This window comes from Salvelinus sp. IW2-2015, linkage group LG11 (genome assembly GCF_002910315.2).
Source record: "Salvelinus sp. IW2-2015 linkage group LG11, ASM291031v2, whole genome shotgun sequence".
Classification (NCBI taxonomy): domain Eukaryota; kingdom Metazoa; phylum Chordata; class Actinopteri; order Salmoniformes; family Salmonidae; genus Salvelinus; species Salvelinus sp. IW2-2015.
This window is the reverse complement of record NC_036851.1, coordinates 27413103-27434001: the sequence shown is the minus strand read 5'-3', so window position 1 is coordinate 27434001 and position 20899 is coordinate 27413103. Positions and strand designations below refer to the sequence as shown.

The window sequence follows — 20899 nt, the reverse complement described above, 5'->3', positions numbered from 1 at the left end:
TATATCCACAGTAAAATGAGTCCTATATCGACATAACCTAAAAGGCCGCTCAGCAAGGAAGAAGCCACTGCTCCAAAACTGCCATAAAAAAGCCAGACTAACAGTTTGCACGCACATGGGGACAAGATCGTACTTTTTGGAAATGTCCTTTGGTTGATGAAACAAAAATAGAACTGTTTGGCCATAATAACCTCGTTATGTTTGGAGGAAAAAGGGGGAGGCTTGCAAGCCGAAGAACACCATCCCAACCGTGAACATGGGGGTGGCAGCATCATGTTGTGGGGGTGCTTTTGCTGCAGGAGGACTGGTGCACTTCACAAAATAGATGACCATGAAGGGAGGAAAATATGTGAATATATTGAAGCAACATCTCAAGACATCAGTCAGGAAGTTAAAGCTTGGTCTGCCAAATGGATTCTTCCAAATGGACAATGACCCAAGCATATTGTGGCAAATGCTTAACGACAAAGTCAAGGTATTGAGTGGCCATCACAAAGCCCTGACCTCAATCTCATAGAACATTTGTGGGCAGAACTGAAAAAGCGTGTGTGCGAGCAAGGAGGCCTACAAACCTGACTCAGTTACACCAGCTCTGTCAGGAGGAATGGCCAAATTCACCCAACTTATTGTGGAAGCTTGTGGAAGCTACCTGAAAGTTTGACCCAAGTTAAACAATTTAAAGCAATGCTACCAAAATAACTAATTGAGTGTATTAAACTTCTGACCCACTGAGGATGTGATGAAAGAAATAAAAGCTGAATAATATTCTCTCTACTATTATTCTGACATTTCACAATCCTTAAAAAGTAGTGATCTAACTGACCTAAGACGGAATTTTTACTAGGATTAAATGTCAGGAATTGTGAAAAACTGAGTTTAAATGTATTTGGCTAAGGTGTATGAAACTTCGACTTCAACTGTAATAACACTGGAGTTGCTTACCAAAGATGACATTAAATGTTCGTTGAGTGCATAGTTACAGTTTTGACTTAAATGAGCCTGAAAACCTATGGCAAGATTTGAAAATGGCTGTCTAGCAAAATGATCAACAACCAACTTGACAGAGCTCAAAGATTTTTTTTTTTTTTTTTTTTTACAAATACTGAACAATACCAGGTTGGAAAACTCTTAGAGACTTACCAGAATACTCACAGCTGTAATCGCTGCCAAAGGTGATTCTAACATTGACTAAGGGGTGAAAATACTTATGTTAAATTAGATATAAAAACTTGTTTTCACTTTGTCATTATGGGCTATTGTTTGTAAATGGGGTGAGAAAATAAATCAATTTAATCCGTTATGAATCAGCCTGTAACAACAAAATGTATAATAAGTCAAGGGGTATGAATACTTTCTGAAGGCACTGTAAACATGAAATCCCTGAAAGATACAGAATCCAGTCACATTCCAGGGTGAACAGCTGAGGCTATAAGCTGTGTCCATCCTGGAGCAGCACATACTGTACATTACAACAACGCTGGATGTGATATGGCTTAGTAATGAGCTTGAGACCAAACACACCACAACACAACACACACACACACACACACACACACACACACACACACACACACACACACACACACACCTCAGCTGGCAAAGTGCTGGTAAAAGGTCAGTTTGACCCTCTCTATAAGGTGGCACAGTTTGATGGCAGGGCCCAGCTTCAGCCCCATACACTCCTGTACTGTGGGCAGGCTCAGCAACAGCAGGGCCTGGCCATCTATCTCCTGTCAACACACACAACAACATGGCTCAGTGCACTGTGCTTGTGTATGTGTGTACACATGTGTATGGCCTTCTCCACACCGAAGTGTGTGTGTGTGTGTGTGTGTGTGTCACTCCTACTTGGTCCCTGAATATGCGTGCCAGCGGGGCACAGTCAGTAGTTCTGATGAATCGGGTCACATCAGTGATGCTCCAGCCCAGTGGACTGCTGTCCAGATGCAGCTTCTCCTGCACCTCCACCCGCCCACTCTGAGACAGAACACACACAAAGGGGATGTTACACATATACAGTTCGAGGATCAGTGTGTGTGTGTGTGTGTGTGTGTGTGTGTGTATTTGTGTGCATAATTATGTAACCAGCACTACCTTAGGTAAGGTGGGCCCGTTCTCATCGTCTGAGTAGGAGGGTGAGCGGGCGGGTTTCCTGCGCTGGCGACGGGGTCTGTTCCGGGGGCGAGGTTCTGTAGGGGTGGGACAGGGGGAGGGAGAGGGGGGCTGGGACTTCCTCTCTGATACCTCATAGTCATCCTGCGGCTCTGAGCCTGAGTCCTCCTCACTCAGAGAGTAGTCCTCATCCAGGTCCTCCTCTTCTCCACTAGCCTGGGGTGGAAGAAATGTGGACAGTTATGATTAGTTTGATTACTGGCTCCTTCCATATAAAAGTTCCCCGTAACATCAGATCTAGAATCAGATTTCTCTGCAACCTACCCCAGATCCTAACCTTAACCGTTAGATAACATCTGACCCAGGACCAATGGTTAGGGGCAACTCWTCCGGCTTCTCTGTGATGACTAAGTTAATGGCAGTTGAAGGAAATGAATGATGTAAGAATGTGCAGTACCAGTGGGGAGCCAGCAGGGGTGCTGTCTACAGAGGTAGACAGGTGTTTCTTCTTGTGGACAAATAGGGGCTTTCTCTTCTTCCTCCTGCTCCCCTGCTTGGTGCTGCTCTCCAGGTTGTTGTAACCGCCAAGGGGAAGGCTGATTCGCTTGGTCTTCTGCTTACCATAGTAATGAGCTATAGAGCACATAGACATACACCAAGGAAACTATTTAGTAACCAAAAAAAGTGTTAAACAAATCAAAATATATTTTATATTTAAGATTCTTCAAAGTAGCCACCCTTTGCCTTGATGACAGCTTTTCACACTCTTGGCATTCTCTCAAACAGCTTCATGAGGTAGTCACCTGGAATGCATTTCAATTAATCGGTGTGCCTTGTTAAAAGTTAATGTTGAGTTTCTTTCCTCTTTAATCAGTTTGAGCCAATTAGTTGTGTTGTGACGAGGTAGGGGTGGTATACAGAAGATATCCCTATTTGGTCCATATTATGGCAAGAACAGCTCAAATAAGCAAAGAGAAACGACAGTCCATCATTACTTTAAGACATGAAGGTCAGTCAATACGGAAAATTTCAAGAACTTTAAAAGTTTTAAAAGCAGTCGCAAAAACCATCAAGCACTATGATGAAACTCGCTCTCATGAGGACCGCCAGAGGAAAGGAAGACGCAGAGTTACCTCTGCTGCAGAGGATAAGTTCTTTAGAGTTAACTGCACCTCAGAAATTGCAGCCCAAATAAATGCTTCACAGAGTTCAAGTAACAGACACATCTCAACATCAACTGTTCACAGGAGACTGTGTGAATCAGGCCTTCATGGTCAAACTGCTGCAAAGAAACCACTACTAGAGGACACCAACAATAAGAATAGACTTGCTTGGGCCAAGAAACACAAGCAATGGACATTAGACCAGTGGAAATCTGTCCTTTGGTCTGAGTCCACATTTTACATTTCTGGTTGAAACCGCTGTGTCTTTGTGAGACGCAGAATAGGTGAACAGATGATCTCTGCATGTGTGGTTCTTACCGTGAAGCATGGAGGAGGAGGTGTGATGGTGCTTTGCTGGTGACACTGTCGCTGATTTATTTAGAATTCAAGGCACACTTAACCAGCATGGCTACCACAGCATTCTGCAGTGATACACCATCCCACCTGGTTTGCGCTTAGTGTGACAATAACCCAACACACCTCCAGGCTGTGTAAGGGCTATTTGACCAAGAAGGAGAGTGATGGAGTGCTGCATCAGATGACCTGGTTTGGGAAGAGTTGGACCGCAGAGTGAAGGAAAAGCAGCCAACAAGTGCTCAGCATATGTGGGAACTCCTTCAAGACTGTTGGAAAAGCATTCCAGTTGAAGCTGGTTGACAGAATGCCAAGAGTGTCCAAAGCTGTCATCAATGCAAAGGGTGGCTACTTTGAAGAACCTAAAAAATATATTTTGATTTGTTTAACACTTTTTTTGGTTACTACATGATTCCATATGTGTTAGTTCATAGCTTTTATGTCTTCACTATTATTCTACAATGTCGAAAATAGTAAAAATAAAGAAAAACCCTAGGTGTGTCCAAACTTTTGACTGGTACTGTATGTATGCGTGTGTGCGTGTTTGGTATCACGTACTGTATTTGGTCTTGGTGAGAAGGGAGCAGTTCTCCGAGCAGTGTTCCAGCACCATGTGAGGTGCGATCAGGTTGGGGCAGCACTCCAGCCTCACACACGTCTTCCTGCAGAACTCAGCCACCTGGTCAGCTGTACGGGCAATCCCCACAGTGGCCCGGTAACTCTTCCCTTTGTACCTTCACACCACAACATGGTCCAGAGCAGAATCTGATCCATTACTGTCTGTCAGACACCAATGTGGTAGGGAGCATCTCTTCCAGTATGATGTTTATGCAGCAGAGAGAGTGTATATCCTGTGTCACTCGACTACTACCATACAGTGGCTTGCGAAAGTATTCACCCCCCTTGGTATTTTTCTTATTTTGTTGCCTTACAACCTGGAATTAAAATAGATTTTTTGGGGGTTTGTATCATTTGATATAAACAACATGCCTACCACTTTGAAGATGCAAAATATTTTTTATTGTSAAACAAACAAGAAATAAGACAAGAAAACTGAAAACTTGAGCGTGCATAATTGCCACCTTTTGCAGCAATTACAGCTGCAAGTCTCTTGGGGTATGTCTCTATAAGCTTGGCACATCTAGACACTGGGATTCTTGCCCATTCTTCAAGGCAAAACTGCTCCAGCTCCTTCAAGTTGGATGGGTTCCGCTGGTGTACAGCAATCTTCAAGTCATACCACAGATTCTCAATTGGATTGACTAGGCCATTCCAAGACATTTAAATGTTTCCCCTTAAACCACTTGAGTGTTGCTTTAGCAGTATGCTTAGGGTCTTGTCCTGCTGGAAGGTGAACCTCTGTCCCAGTCTCAAATCTCTGGCAGACTGAAAACAGGTTTCCCTCAAGAATTTCCCTGTATTTAGCGCCAGCCATCATTCCTTCAATTCTGACCAGTTTCGCCGTCCCTGCCGATGAAAAACATCCCCACAGCATGATGCTGCCACCACCATGCTTCACTGTGGGGATAGTTTTCTCGGGGTGATGTTAGGTGTTGTGTTTGCGCCAGACATAGCATTTTCATTGATGGCCAAAAAGCTTAATTTTTGTTTCATCTGCCCAGAGTACCTTCTTCCATATGTTTGGGGAGTCTCCCACATGCCTTTTGGCAAACACCAAATGTGTTTGCGTATTTTTTTCTTTAAGCAATGGCTTTTTTCTGGACACTCTTCCGTAAAGCCCAGCTCTGTGGAGTGTACGGCTTAAAGTGGTCCTATGGACAGATACTCCAATCTATGCTGTGAGCTTTGCAGCTCCTTCAGGGTTATCTTTGGTCTCTTTGTTGCCTCTCTGATTAATGCCCTCCTTGCCTGGTCCATGAGTTTTAGTGGGCGGCCCTCTCTTGGCAGGTTTGTTGTGGTGCCATATTGTTTCAATTATTTTTATAATGGATTTAATGGTGCTCCGTGGGATGTTCAAAGTTTTGGGTATTTTTTTATAACCCAACCCTGATCTGTACTTCTCCACAACTTTGTCCCTGACCTGTTTGGAGAGCTCCTTGGTCTTTATGGTGCCGCTTGCTTGGTGGTGCCCCTTGCTTAGTGGTGTTGCAGACTCTCGGGCCTTTCAGAACAGGTGTATATAATCTGAGATCATGTGACAGATCATGTGACACTTAGATTGCACACAGGTGGACTTTATTTAACCAATTATGTGACTTCTAAAGGTAATTGGTTACAACAGATCTTATTTAGGGGCTTCATAGCAAAAGTGGTGCATACATATGCATGCACCACTTTTCCGTAAAACATATTTTTTTTTCAAACAAGTTATTATTTATTTTTTCACTTCACCAATTTGGACTATTTTGTGGATGTCCATTACATGTAATCCAAATAAAAATCAATTTAAATGACAGGTTGTAATGCAACAAAATAGGAAAAACGCCAAGGGGGATGAATACTTTGCCATGCACTGTATATAGTGGCATTATGGTGCATACATAGTGACCTAGAACAGACCAAATCTACAGCATACAGAAATAAATTGTGTATGGTTTCTCATTTTATCACAATACTGTACAATAAATAGTATAATCTAAACAGTAATTATACAACGAGTAGGTCTAATCCTGAATGCTGACTGGTTAAAAGCACATTCCAGCAGGTGTCTATTCCACAAGTTACCACCGGCTAAATCTTTTGGCGTTAAAATACCTATTTACTCTGTTCCATCTGACTGCGCAATCCACTGTCTCATCAGCCCAGCCAGGCAATTTATAATTTTGATCTCCACTATAAAAAGCATCTAGACATTATCTCACATTTCTTTTAGACTAACATTTAGTTTTCAACAGCGTAGATTTGTACAAACCTTGCTGTTTGTCTATCCGACATTTGCAACATTGTTTCAATATTCATATTCGATCTCCAGCAGTCCCATAGTAATGAACGTGTCGGGACGAGRCAGACAGGCAGGCAGCGTTTCTCAGCCAGTTGAATTCATGAATCAGCTGGCATMATTTTTGTGGATATATACAAAGAAATGTCAGTTGAAAAAAGGTAAAACAAAACTAACTGCTGCTAGTTTGCAGTCTTTCCAGCTTCAATTTGAAGAAATTGTGTGAGCTGTGTTGTTGGCTAGGTCCTCTTAACAACAGTGTCCTGACGAGTGAGCACATTTTCAATACCAGGCGAAATCAGCCTCATTAACTCATTGTTATGGATGTATCCAAATAAATGTCACTAGAAAACAGCTTAAACAAATGCAAATGCAGCTACTTTGCTGTTATTCTTGCTGCACTTTTTGACGTGACCTAGCCGTAGTTGGCTAGCTAGCAAGGAAGGGATAAGAAAGTTGCCAGCCAGTATGGCAATGGAACATTTAGAACGAACGACTGGGTCGCATCTCTGGCAACCGAACCGATAGAACGAACGACCAGCCGGCTTGAGTAGCAACCCTAGATTTGCCTTGGGACTAGATCTTGTGGAAGGATGAAATAGTATGAATAAATTCATCAAAATAATGTTTTTAATTAAAATATGTCAATCTTTATTTGAATATGTTAGTAACCCGTTATCCTCTCCTGTCCTGTGATCCAGGTGTTGACTCTGCTGATCAGCTCGGCCTACAAGCCCAGCCATGTGCTGAGGACCCAGAGCTTAGGGGGTACAACCAGGGAGAGACTCTGAAGGCCAAGTCAGTCTACCCACCACACTATAACACCATAATAACGCTAATTAAGTGATAATGCCCTCGATGAATTCTTCTTCCCGGAGAATTCTCCGGGAAGAAGAAAGTTGGGGGTGTATGTTTCATGATTAACTACTCATGGTGTGATTGTGATAACAAAGCAACTTAAGTCCTTTTGTTCACCCTACCTAGAATACCTCAMAATCAAATGCAGACTGCATTACCTCAAAAGAGAATTCTCTTCGGTTATAGTCACAGGCGTGTATATTCCCCCTCAAGCCGATACAACGACGGCCCTCAAAGAACTACACTGGACTTTATGCAAACTGGAAACCACATATCCTGAGAACGCATTTATTGTAGCTGTGGATTTTAACAAATCAAATTTGAGAACAACGCTACCGAAGTTCTACCAACACATTGACTGTAGTGTTCGCTCTGGAAAAACATTGGACCACTATTACTCAACTTTTTGAAATGCCTACAAGGCCCTCCCCTGCCTTCCCTTTAGCAAATCCGATCACAACTCCATTTTGCTCCTCCCTTCCTATAGGAAGAAATTCAAATAGGAAGTACCCGTGCTAAGGTCTATTCAACGCTGGTCTGACCAATCCGAATCCATGCTTCAAGATTTTTTTGATCACGCGGACTTGGATATGTTCCGGGGAGACTCTGAGAACATCTAAAAATACACAAATACACGGATACGGTGACTGAGTTCATCAGGAAGTGTATAGGATATGTTGTACCCACTGTGACTATTAAAACCTACGCAAACCAGAAACCGTGGATAGATGGCAGCATTCAAGAAAAACTGAAAGAGCGAACCACCGCATTTAACCATGGCAAGGTGACTGGGAATATGGCCGAATACAAACAGTGTAGTTATTCCCTTCGTAAAGCAAACAAACAGGCAAAACGTCAGTACAGAGACAAAGTGGAGTCGCAATTCAACGGCTCAGAACAGAGACGTATGTTGCAGGGTCTACAGACAATCACGGACTACAAAGGCAAAACCAGCCACATCGCGGACACCGACGTATTGCTTCCGGACAAGCTAAACAACTTCTTCGCCCGCTTTGAGGATAACACAGTGCCACCAATGCGGCCCGCCACCAAGGACTGTGGGCTCTCCTTCGCCTCGGCCAACGTGAGTAAGACATTTAACCGTGTTAACCCTCGCAAGGCTGCCGGCTCAGACGGCAACACTAGCCGCGTCTTCAGAGCATGCGCAGACCAGCAGGTTGGAGTGTTTACGGACATATTCAATCTCTCCCTATCTCAGTCTGCTGTCCCCACTTGCTTCAAGATGACCACCATTGTTCCTGTACCCAAGAAAGCAAAGGTAACTAAATGACTATCGCCCGTAGCACTCACGTCTGTCATCATGAAATGCTAGTAAAGGATCATATCACCTCTACCTCACATGACACCCTAGACCCACTTCGATTTGCTTACAGCCCCAATAGATCCACAGATGATGCAATCTCCATCGCATTGCACACTGCCCTATGCCATCTGGACAAGAGGAATACCGATATAAGAATGCTTTTCATTGACTATAGCTCAGCATTCATACCATAGTATCCTCCAAGCTCATCACTAAGCTCGGGGGCCTGGGTCTGAACCCCGCCCTATGCAACTGAGTCCTGGACTTCCTGATGGGCCGCCCACAGGTGATGAAAGTAGGAAACAACAACTCCACTTCGATGATCCTCAACACAGGGGCCCCACAAGGGTGCGTGCTCAGACCCCTCCTGTACTCCCTGTTCACACATGACTGCGTGGCCAGAAACAAAGAACTTTATTCTGAAACTCGTCAGTCTATTCTTGTTCTGAGAAATGAAGGCTATTCCATGCGAGAAATTGCCAAGAAACTGGAAGATCTCGTACAACGCTGTGTACTACTCCCTTCACAGAACAGGGCAAACTGTCTCTAACCAGAATAGAAAAAGAGAGTGGGAGCCTCGTTGCACAACTGAGCAAGAGGACAAGTACCTTAGAGTGTTTAGTTTGAGAAACAGGACCTCCACAAGTCCTCAAAACTGGCAGCTTCATTAAATAGTACCCAAAAAACACCAGTCTCAACGTCAACAGTGAAGAGGCGACTCCGGAATGCTGGACTTCTAGGCAGTTCCTCTATCCAGTGTCTGTGTTCTTTTCCCATCTTAATCTTTTATTTTTATTGGCCAGTCTGAGATATGGCTTTTTCTTTGCAACTAGAATGCCAGCATCTCAGAGTCGCCTCTTCACTGTGACGTTGAGACTGGTGTTTTGCAGGTACTATTTAATGAAGCTGCCAGTTGAGGACTTGTGAGGTGCCTGTTTTCCAAACTAGACACTCTAATGTACTTGTCTCTTGCTCAGTTGTGCACCAGGGCCTCCCACTCCTCTTTCTATTCTGGTTAGAGCCAGTTTGCGCTAATCAGAACCAGCACAACACATTTCAGCTGTGCTAACATAATTGCAAAAGGGTTTTCTAATGATCAATTAGCCTTTTAAAATGATAAACTTGGATTTAGCTAACACAACGTGCCATTGGAACACAGGAGTGATGGTTGCTGATAATGGGCCTCTGTACGCCTATGGAAATTATATATATATAGTGTTTTTAAATCAGCCGTTTCCAGCTACAATAGTCATTTACAACATTAACAATGTCTACACTGTATTTCTGATCAATTTGATGTTATTTTAATGAACAACAAATGTGCTTTTCTCAAAAACAAGGACATTTCTAAGTGACCCCGAACTTTTGAATGGTAGTCTACATAGACTTGGAATCCCTGGCCACTTTAATAATGGAACACTAGTCACTTTAATAATGGAACACTAGTCACTTTAATAATGTTTAAATAATGTCTACATACTCCTTTACTCATCTCATATGTATATTCTGTATTCTATTATACTGTATTTTATTTAACGCCACTCCAATCTCATATTTATATATTTCTTAATTCCATTATTTTACTTTTAGATTTGTGTGTATTGTTGTGAATTGTTAGATACTACTGCACTGTCTGAGCCAGGAACACAAGCATTTCACTACACCAGCAATAACATCTGCTAAATGTGTATGTGACCAATACAATTTGATTTGATTTGTTGTTATGGTGTATACTCTAATGTCCACTGACTTAGCCTAAGTCATTGTTCTGCATATAGTTAATGATCCCTATGAAGCAGTGCGAGTGTATCTCATCCACATCATCATATAAAGTGAGTGTTATTAACGTAGCATTATTATGGTGTTATAGTGTGGTGGGTAGACTGACTTGGCCTTCAGAGTCTCTCCCTGGCCATGCCCCCTGAGCTCTGGGTCCTGCTGCAGCTCCCTCAGCACCTGGCTGGGCTTGTAGGCCGAGCTGATCAGCAGAGTCAACACCTGGACCACAGGACAGGATACAGGGAGGTTAGAAAGCCATAGAAGATGACATAGTAGGATACTCCACAGAATGAAATAGAATATGTATCTGTATGGGGATAACAATGAGTTGTCATCTACAGTTGTGCCTGTGTAAGATAGAGGAGCTGGTAGAGGTGTGCTGCTCTCTCATTCACCTCTTTCAGCACCAGGACACAGTTGCCAGGGCCAATGCTCTGGGGCAGCTCAGCGATACGGCCCTTGTTCAGGTAGGGGCCAGAGAAACAGCGGTGGTTGAAATAGATCTTTGGGCAGCTGTACTTCCCGTTACCCTGAGCTGCTGACATAGACAGTCACACACACATGTAAGATTTTCTCATACGCATTATTTTTCCACAAATGATTTTTCACAAGGAATTACACTCACCGTTCTCCGATTGGTTCAGATCCTGCTGCCTCGCTGCATCAGGGGCCGTGGCTTTAAGTGGAGATCTGCAATCGGATCAAACCAAAATAAACATACAGTTAAAAATAAAATACGTTACAAAGTTGGGTAACAGTAGAGGTAAATTTAGCTTTTTTAAATTTCTAATCCCTCGCTCTCTGTAATAATCAAGATCTTMAAAGCTCACTGCTTCTCTTGTTGCACCACGGCCACACGGCTCTTCCTCTGAGCTGCAACAGAACAGGAACAAAAGTCAACATCTACACATGCCAGTAACCTTCAGATAAAACACTGATATAGACCAATCACCAAAATGGTCAGGAGGTTCTTGTTTGGAGCCTGACCTCTAGGTTTGTAGGGGTGTTGGAGGGGATAGCCATTACTCTCACACCAGCTGACTGGAAAGATGTCCAGGGAGTCCACATGAGTGATGATGTCAGGGAGAGGCTGCTTCAACCCTGAGAAGAACACACAAAGCAGAGGGGAGTTTATGAGTGGCTGAACATGTGGTTGAATAGAATATGTAAAGAACCAGTAAAACAGATTTGGACACACCTACTCATTCAAGGGTTTTTCTTAATTTTTACTATTTTCTATACTGTAGAATAATAGTGAAGACATCAAAACTACGAAATAACACATATGGAATCATGTAGTAACCAAAAAAAAGTGTTAAACAAATCAATTTTAGATTTTAGATTCTTCAAAGTAGCCACCCGTTGCCTCGATGACAGCTTTTCACACTCTTGGGATTCTCTCAACCAGCTTCATGAGGTAGTCACCTGGAATGCATTTAAATGAACAGGTGTGCCTTGTTAAAAGTTAATTTGTGGAATTTCTTTCCTTCTTAACTTTTTAGGGATAGGGGGCAGCATTTTCACTTTGGATGAACTGCGTGCCCATAGTGAACTGCCTCCTACTCTGTCCCAGATGCTAATATATGCATATTATTATTACTATTGGATAGAAAATACTCGGAAGTTTGTAAAACTGTTTGAATTATGTCTGTGAGTATAACAGAACTCATATGGCAGRCAAACTTCCAAACAGGAAGTCTGAGGCTGGTGTTTTTTCTACTCATCGCCTATTCAAATCCCAGGAAGATATGGATTTGTTTGCACTTCCTACGCCTTCCACTAGATGTCAACAGTCGGTAGAACGTTGAATGAAGTGTATACTGTGATGTGGGGCCGGATGGGAGGTGTTTCAGTCAGTGGTCTGGCAGATTGCCAGTTCCTGGTCACGCGCATTTCTCATGATATCGCCTTGCGTTCCATAACTTTTACAGACATGAAGGAATGCTCCGGTTGGAACGTTATTGCATATATATGATAACAACATCCTGAAGATTGAATCTCTACTAAGTTTGACCAGTTTATTCGAATTGTAATATAACTTTTTGAAGTTTTCGTCCGACGTTATGCGTCACTTGCACGAGTGTTTGGATATGTGTACTAAACGCGCTAGCAAAAGCAGCTATTTGGACATAAATAATTGACATTATCGAACAAAACAACAATTTATTGTCGAACTAGGATTCCTGGGAATGCATTCTGATGAAGATATTCAAAGGTAAGGGAATATTTATGATGTAATTTCGTATTTCTGTTGACTCCAACATGGCGGAGAAATGTTATTTATATTTGAGCGCCGTCTCAGATTATTGCATGGTGTGCTTTTTCCGTAAAACATTTTTGAAATCTGACACATTAAGAACAAGTGTATCTTTAATTATATGTAAAACATGTATCTTTCATCAAAGTGTATGATGAGTATTTCTGTTATTTGACGTGGCCCTCTGCAATTTTTTCGGATATTTTGGAGGCATTTCTGAACATGGCGCCAATGTAAACTAAGATTTTTGGATATAAATATGCACATTATCGAACAAAAAATACATGTATTGTGTAAGATGATGTCCTATGAGTGTCAGCTGATGAAGATCATCAAAGGTTAGTGATTAATTTTATCTCTATTTCTGTTTTTGTGACTCCTATCTTTGGCTGGGAAAATGGCTGTGTGTTTTTTGAACTTGGTGGTGATCTAACATAATCATATGTGGTGTTTTCGCTGTAAAGCATTTTTATTTTATTTTATCGGACACGATGGGTAGATTAACAAGATGTTTATCTTTCATTTCCTGTGTTTGAACTTGTTAATGTGTGAAAGTTACATATTTCCCAAAAATATTTTTGAATTTCCCGCGCTGCCTTTTCAGCGGAATGTTGTGGGGGGGTTCCGCTAGCGGAACGTGTGTCCTAGAAAGGTTAATGCATTTGAGCCAATCAGTTGTGTTGTAGGGGTGGTATACAGAAGATAGCCCTATTTGGTAAAAGACCAAGTCCATATTATAGCAAGAACAGCTCAAATAAGCAAAGAGAAACGACAGACCATCATTACTTTAAGACATGAAGGTCAGTCAATACGGAAAATTTCAAGAACTTTAAAAGTTTCTTCAAGTGTAGTCGCAAAAACCATCAAGCGCTATGATGAAACTGACTCTTATGAGGACCGCCACAGGAAAGGAAGACACAAGAGTTACCTCTGCTGCAGAGGATAAGTTCATTAGAGTTAACTGCACCTCAGAAATTGCAGCCCAAATAAATGCTTCAGAGTTCAAGTCACAGACACATCTCAACATCAACTGTTCACAGGAGACTGTGTGAATCAGGCCTTCATGGTCAAACTGCTGCAAAGAAACCACTACTAGAGGACACCARYAATAAGAATAGACTTGCTTGGGCCAAGAAACAAAAGCAATGGACATTAGACCGGTGGAAATCTGTCCTTTGGTCTGATGAGTCCGAATTTTAGATTTTTGGTTGCAACCGCCGTGTCTTTGTGAGACGCAGAGTAGGTGAACAGATGATCTCCGCATGTGCGGTTTCCACCATGAAGCATGGAGGAGGAGATGTGATGGTGCTTTGCTGGTGATACTGTCTGTGATTTATTTAGAATTCAAGGCACACTTAACCAGCATGACTACCACAGAATTCTGCAGCAATACGCCATCCCATCTTGTTTGAGCTTAGTGGGACTGTCATTTGTTTTTCAACAGGATAATGATCCAAAACACACCTCCAGGCTGTGTAACGGCTATTTGACCAAGAAGGAGAGTGATGGAGTGCTGCATCAGATGACCTGGCCTCCACAATCACCTGACCTCAACCCAATTGAGATTGTTTGGGATTAGTTGGACTGCAGAGTGAAGGAAAAGTAGCCAACACGTGCTCAGCATATGTGGGAACTTCTTCAAGACTGTTGGAAAAGCATTCCTCGGGAAGCTGGTTGAGAGAATGCCAAGAGTGTGCAAAGCTGTCATCAAGGCAAAGGGTGGCTACTTTGAAGAATCTAAAATATAAACTCAGCAAAAAAGGAAACTGCCCTTTTTCAGGACCCAAAGATAATTCGTAAGAATTTAAATAACTTCATAGATCATCATTGTAAAGGGTTTAAACACTGTTTCCAGAGCTTGTTCAATGAACCATAAACAATTAATGAACATGCACCTGTGGAACGGTCGTTAAGACACTAACAGCTTACAGACGGTAGGCAATTAAGGGCACAGTTATGAAAACTTAGGACATTAAAGAGGCCTTTCTACTGACTCTGAAAAACACCAAAAGAAAGATGCCCAGGGTCCCATGCTGCAAGGAGACATGAGGACTGCAGATGTGGCCAGGGCAATAAATTGCAATGTCTGTACTGTGAGAACCCTAAGACAGCGCTACAGGGAGACAGGACGGACAGCTGATTGTCCTCGCAGTGGCAGACCACGTGTAACAACACCGGCACAGGATCGGTACATCTGAGCATCACACCTGCAGGACAGGTACAGGATGGCAACAACAACTGCCCGAATTACACCAGGAACGCACAATACCTCCATCAGTGCTCAGTGCTCAGACTGTCCGCAATAGGCTGAGAGAGGCTGGACTGAGGGCTTGTAGGCCTGTTGTAAGGCAGGTCCTCACCAGACATCACAGGCAACAACGTCGCCTATGGGCACAAACCCACCGTCGCTGGACCAGACAGGACTGGCAAAAAGTGCTCTTCACTGACGAGTCGCGGTTTTGTCTCACCAAGAGTGATGGCCGGATTCGCGTTTATCATCGAAGGAATGAGCGTTACGCCGAGGCCTGTACTCTCAATCGATTTGGAGGTGGAGGGTCCGTCATGGTCTGGGGCGGTGTGTCACCGCACCATCGGACTGAGCTTGTTGTCATTGCAGGCAATCTCAACGCTGTGCGTTACAGGGAAGACATCCTCCTCCCTCATGTGGTACCCTTCCTGCAGGCTCATCCTGACATGACCCTCCAGCATGACAATGCCACCAGCAATACTGCTCGTTCTGTGCGTGATTTCCTGCAAGACAAGAATGTCAGTGTTCTGCCATGGCCAGCGAACAGCCCGGATCTCAATCCCACTGAGCACGTCTGGGACCTGTTGGATCGGAGGGTGAGGGCTAGGGCCATTCTCTCCAGAAATATCTGGGAAATTGCAGGTGCCTTGGTGGAAGAGTGAGGTAACATCTCACAGCAAGAACTGGCAAATCTGGTGCAGTCCATGAGGAGACGCACTGCAGTACATAATGCAGCTGGTGGCCACATCAGATACTGACTGTTACTTTTGATTTTGACACACCCCCCTTTGTTCAGGGACACATTATTCCATTTCTGTTAGTCACATGTCTGTGGAACTTGCTCAGTTTATGTCTCAATTGTTGACTCTTGTTATGTTCATACAAATATTTACACATGTTAAGTTTGCTGAAAATAAACACAGTTGACAGTGAGAGGACGTTTCTTTTTTTGCTGAGTTTATTTTGATTTGTTTAACACTTTTCTGGTTACTACATGATTCCATATGTGTTATTTAAAAAATAAAGGAAAATAAAGGAAAACCCTTGAATGAGTAGGTGTGTCCAAACTTCTGACTGGTACTGTATATATAATAAGACTGAGTATTCAGGTAGGTGAAATTGACACCCAACAACATTATTGTCCCTCCCCCAAAACCTTACATCCCTCCAACCCAGCCCTTTTCTCTCTCCTCCAGCTGTTCTGTTCTCACCTTCCAGATGCAACCAGATGTGCTGACCTCTGACCCTGGTTACGGTTGCCACGTGAACTTGCTCAGGAGAGACAGGATTCACCGCCTCCAACCTCATGGACTCAACAAAGTCATGATCACTCTGCCCCTGGGGAGAAAACACCTGTCATCATATCAGTTGGAGTGGTGTGTGTTTTTGGTTTTACTATCCTTGTAGGGACCAGAAGTCCTCACAAGGATAGTAAAACAAGGAAAATTCGTACAGGTGGGGACATTTCACTGGTCCCGACAAGGAAAAAGGCTATTTTAGGCTCAGGGTTAGTTTTACAGTTAGGGTTAGAATTAGGGGTTAGGTTTTGGGTTAGGATAAGGGTTAGGGGAAAATAGGATTTAGAATGGGAATCAACTCTTTGGTCCCAAAAAGGATAGTAAAACAAACATGTGTGTGTGGTTGTGTGTGTCTCACCATGGGGAAACAGTTCTCTGGCGCTCCTTCCGCTCCACACTGTTTCAGATAATCCACCCAGTCAAAGTTCTGGCCCTGGTAACCTACACACCCACATACCCAGGGACACAGTAAACTCTGTGATCCATTTCACTGGACCAGTAGAATGCCTGAGGTGAGTGTATTCTGCCCTACCTGGAGGGGGACTGAGGGGTACCCCATTTTTAAGGCTCCATTGGGCAGGGAAGATTCCGGTGCTCCCATAGTGACAGAGTAAGGATAAGCCAGGCCCCGCCCCTTCACTGTCTCCCTGCAGGCTGTCCATCTGCACCCTGAAGTACTGGTTGCTCAGCACCTGGGGAACACAATGATGACATCACTGCTACAGCCACATACAACTAGGGGAAACCTACCACATGATAATTGTGTCATTGGTAAACACTTATGAGAAGACGGATGCTGTGTGGATGAGGTGAGRGTGTTACTATGGTGACATGTGAGCGTTACCTTGGTGACAGTAGCTGGGCTGGTGTTGAAGGGGGCAGCGGGGTCCACTGCCTCTAACTTCATCCCCTCAGAGAAGCAGTGAGGAGAGAGGACTGGCCTGTCCTACAAACACACACACAGGAGATATGCCAGAGGGAGAGGGACACAGAAAGAGGGTGGGGGAGAGGGAGAGAGAGAGAGAATACCTTAAAGAAGTCTTCATTGATGGCCTCTTCTTTAGGCTGTCTAATGTTCTTTCTCACCTCCTCCCACTCTGTCTCGCTGCGCAAACCACGAAGCACTGCAACACAGCACAGTGACATTATCACTAACTTTCACTAATACTTAAACACACACACACACAACAGTGGTCACCAAGCAACCAGCCCAGCATTAACACATCTTATTCAACAAGATCTTGATGATTCATTGATTGAGGTGTATTTGTGTTTACCCTAGTTTTCCAAAACCAGGGTTGGTCAACAGCACCACAAGGTGCAAAGGCAGTTCTGTTTCTTACCAGCAGGTGGGGTGAGAGAGAAGCTGTTCTCCTCAGCCCAGCCAGGTGGGTGTAAGAGGGGGTCCAGGTAGAATACCCAGCGCCTGGTCTGTGACTGGGTGAGCCCCTCCGTCCCAGTGTAGCGCAGACACAGCCGGCCCCCTACGTTGTCCTCCACCTGGGCCCCCCAGGCCACCCCCGGGTCTACACTGTCCTGCAGCTCCACACACCACCCCAGGGGGAACAGGTCTCCCCCTGTCTGGGCCTGGACACAGACAGAGAAGTTTATTTTTATTTTTTAATGGACATTTATTGATACTAAACAAACAAGCTGTTCTGAAATTATTAGTAATGTTGAATAGGTCCCAACTATAGTTATGGTCCTAGTGTCCCCACCCTCCCCGCTCCTCCCTCCCCCCAGACTCACCCCCTCYAGTAGGTGTGCTGGTGCACTCCCTCCCTGAGCCAGAGCCTCCTCTAGGACAGCATCCCAGTCAGCATGTTTCTCACGGACACCTGGACACACATCATATTTATGCATTTTGTACATCTATATCCTGTTCATTCCTGTATGAAAAGTTTTAACAGAGTTTTCCAATGCATTTATTTGAGCACAGGGCCAAACCGGTCTACAGCAACACAAATGTCTATTTCCATCAAACCCTATGTCACCCCCTACTCACCCTCAGGCGGTCTCATTGGTTGCCTGTGCTGTCTGCTCCAGCCCAGAGGGTGGAGGTCAGAGTTCATGATGTCACACCAGAAGTCTGCTCGTCGGTCGTCGTGGTAACCCTCGTAGCGCAGCAGCAGCAGTTGGCCACAGGTGGTGATGATGGTTGCCACCCAGTAGGGTTGGTCAGGCTCCGAACGCACACACACCTCCAAACTCATCCCTGGAGCCAGCCCTGTCTGCAGGCTACGGTCTACCTGAGAGGGAGGGAAGGGTGTGTATGTAGATATACAATAAATATGGCCATGACCACAAAAAACTCTGGTCCCTAAATATAAGTACCATATCTGCAAATGGGCCCTGATGCAGTGTGATAAGACATACATGTTTGAAGGCGTGATGTGGAACCGCCAATACTCCATTCTCCTCTAGATATTCATCCCAGTTGAAGTCAGACTCCAGTTCAGAGCCGCCTTCTGAAAGACACACACAAACTTATTTACAAAGACAGAAATATCATCTGAATACACCTCTGCCATTCAACCATTGTGAGACTCACCAGATTCCTGTGTCTCGGGGTTCATGATGCCCCTACTGTGTTCCCAACACCACCCAGGAGACTGTATTAGCAATAGCTAAAACCACTTTGATCCAACTGAAAAAGATACAAAAGATAGGATGTTAATAAATAAACACCTCTGTAGACATCTGTTTAGGGCCTGGTACTCAGTGGCCTTTAGATCTCACATACTACACACTTATACAGTCCAAGTCCACCATCTCCCTCTTTCTCCATTTCATATTATACACCCATTCCCCCCTCCCCCCGAAATCAAGCTGAAAAACCCCTTCCTGTCAAAGCAGTAATATCAAACGATCATGGGATGTGATCGCAATGCGTGTGGAGTCTGCACTTTTGAGGTTATAAATTGCACACTAGCAGCCTCTGCCTCGCGACAGGTGTTCCCGCCAGTAGCTGAAAGAGATATTCCTATCTCAGAAAAGGTGTTGGTTGACCATGACAAACTCAGCACAAAAATGCTAATGCCAGCCTACACATAATATCTTCATATTTGGTTGCGAAAAGGGCTGTAAGAAACAGTCAATATAGTATTGGTCACGTACAAGGATTGCATTGGTCACATATAGCCAGCCATAGACTACAGTGAAACAGTGTAATAGGCTGTACTGTGTAATAACTACAATGTTAAAATGTTTACGATGTTACTACATCAGGCCGCTTGCAATGACACATCGCAAGCTAAACAAACATCAGATAAAACACTAATCTAGAAAAAGCTAGTCTGACTTTTCAAGGATAGTTTATGTCAGCATCAGCAATATTGCAATCTACTGTTGACACAATCTTCCAGGCAAATGCGTAATGCGCCACCCCAACTTTCAATGTTATATTGTGTTCAAGTAAAATTTTATTGACTACATTGAAATGAGAAAAGGAGAATAACAAAAGCTGGCTTGCCTATGACGGGTTTACAATGTTGATCGTGGATATTAAAGTCAGTGAGAGGAAATTGATCGGGCGCGCGAAGCTGGTGCACCGTTTCCACTGACCACGAGCAAGTTAACAACTGAAATGTCAAGTATGGGTATGGCGCTGCCTACTCAGTCGAGCACAATACAGCTTATTCGACACCAGGAAAAAACACACGGGAGCCACCAAGGCAGCTGAGAATAGTAAATAATAAATAATAGGTAAGTATTTCGTCCACGTACGTGAATCTCACCTTTTCCTAGTTCTTCCAAGTAAATTTAAAACGTTACCCCCGTCTTTCTCCTGTCCTCTGCCTCGTTCCAATATGGCACGAACCTCAACTGCGCATGCTCGATCATTCACTTTCTCAACCTGGTGCTGTCAAGAGGCGTCCCGCACTGATGGACTTGTTAATGTATTTGAGCGATTAAAGGGAAAATATTGACATACTCTGCCCAAGGCATTGTGTTCTCTTTGTTTAAATTACAAATGCATATCTAAATCAATTCAACTTATATCCTGCCACAAACAACGACGCGCGGACCGAACAAGGATAAAGCATAAGAAAACAAGTATACACGGCCAGTCGTCGTGAGCCATGCAATAAAGCACCAGTTAATACAMAAAATGAAATTCAATACAGACCTATCTCGAGAATTTTTCTGCATCAATTTTCTATCCTAAATGCAACGTTTCGTTTGTATCCCCCCTCCCCATGTTCTTTTAAATCAAAGTCTAATTTTRTAGGCCAAAGACCAGGTTGGACTTTTTTGATTCCATAGCCTTTTTTACTCTCGCAGGGTGGGAACTCGTGCAGTAGGTCTGACTGCTCCGTTTCCATGGCAACAACATCACGAGAAGCACAAAAGGATGGATGTGGGGTGGCGGGAAACTCGACGCAATTAATGCCATTGAATTTCAATGATTGATTGATACTAGACAATATTCGCTGCCATGCAGAGTAAATTAGCAATGTACAGATTAATTTTGTATCGCTCAGAAAGATGGCAGGAATATGAGCATTTGTGATTTCAGACTTTTTTGTTATGATACTTATACAATGATATGGGACAAATTTCCCTAATACACTGTATCTAATCTGTAGTAGGCTACAAATAACAAT

General features: G+C 43.6%; 1 protein-coding gene across 7 annotated transcripts; it reads right to left on the bottom strand.

Moving 5' to 3' along the window:
* Positions 1 to 934: 934 nt before the first annotated feature.
* Positions 935 to 20141, bottom strand: LOC111970104 (scm-like with four MBT domains protein 1). Of its 7 annotated transcripts, none has more exons than XM_023996616.2 (21): positions 20067 to 20141; positions 18844 to 18939; positions 18669 to 18760; positions 18298 to 18541; positions 18042 to 18130; positions 17636 to 17879; positions 17322 to 17416; positions 17137 to 17238; positions 16825 to 16984; positions 16651 to 16733; positions 16206 to 16347; positions 11477 to 11590; positions 11320 to 11362; positions 11115 to 11179; positions 10885 to 11027; positions 10599 to 10708; positions 4188 to 4363; positions 2570 to 2745; positions 2095 to 2328; positions 1849 to 1977; positions 935 to 1730 (listed from the first exon to the last, which is right to left on the bottom strand). In XM_023996616.2, the coding sequence occupies exons 2-21, from the start codon at positions 18866 to 18868 to the stop codon at positions 1590 to 1592; spliced, it is 2607 nt and encodes an 868-aa protein (XP_023852384.1). In that variant the 5' UTR covers positions 18869 to 18939; positions 20067 to 20141; the 3' UTR covers positions 935 to 1589. The 7 variants fall into 7 exon arrangements, with proteins under 7 accessions (XP_023852384.1, XP_023852383.1, XP_023852382.1 ...); XM_023996615.2 differs by having other exon boundaries at positions 20019 to 20109; XM_023996614.2 differs by having other exon boundaries at positions 20030 to 20109.
* Between the last annotated feature and the right edge of the window lie 758 nt (positions 20142 to 20899).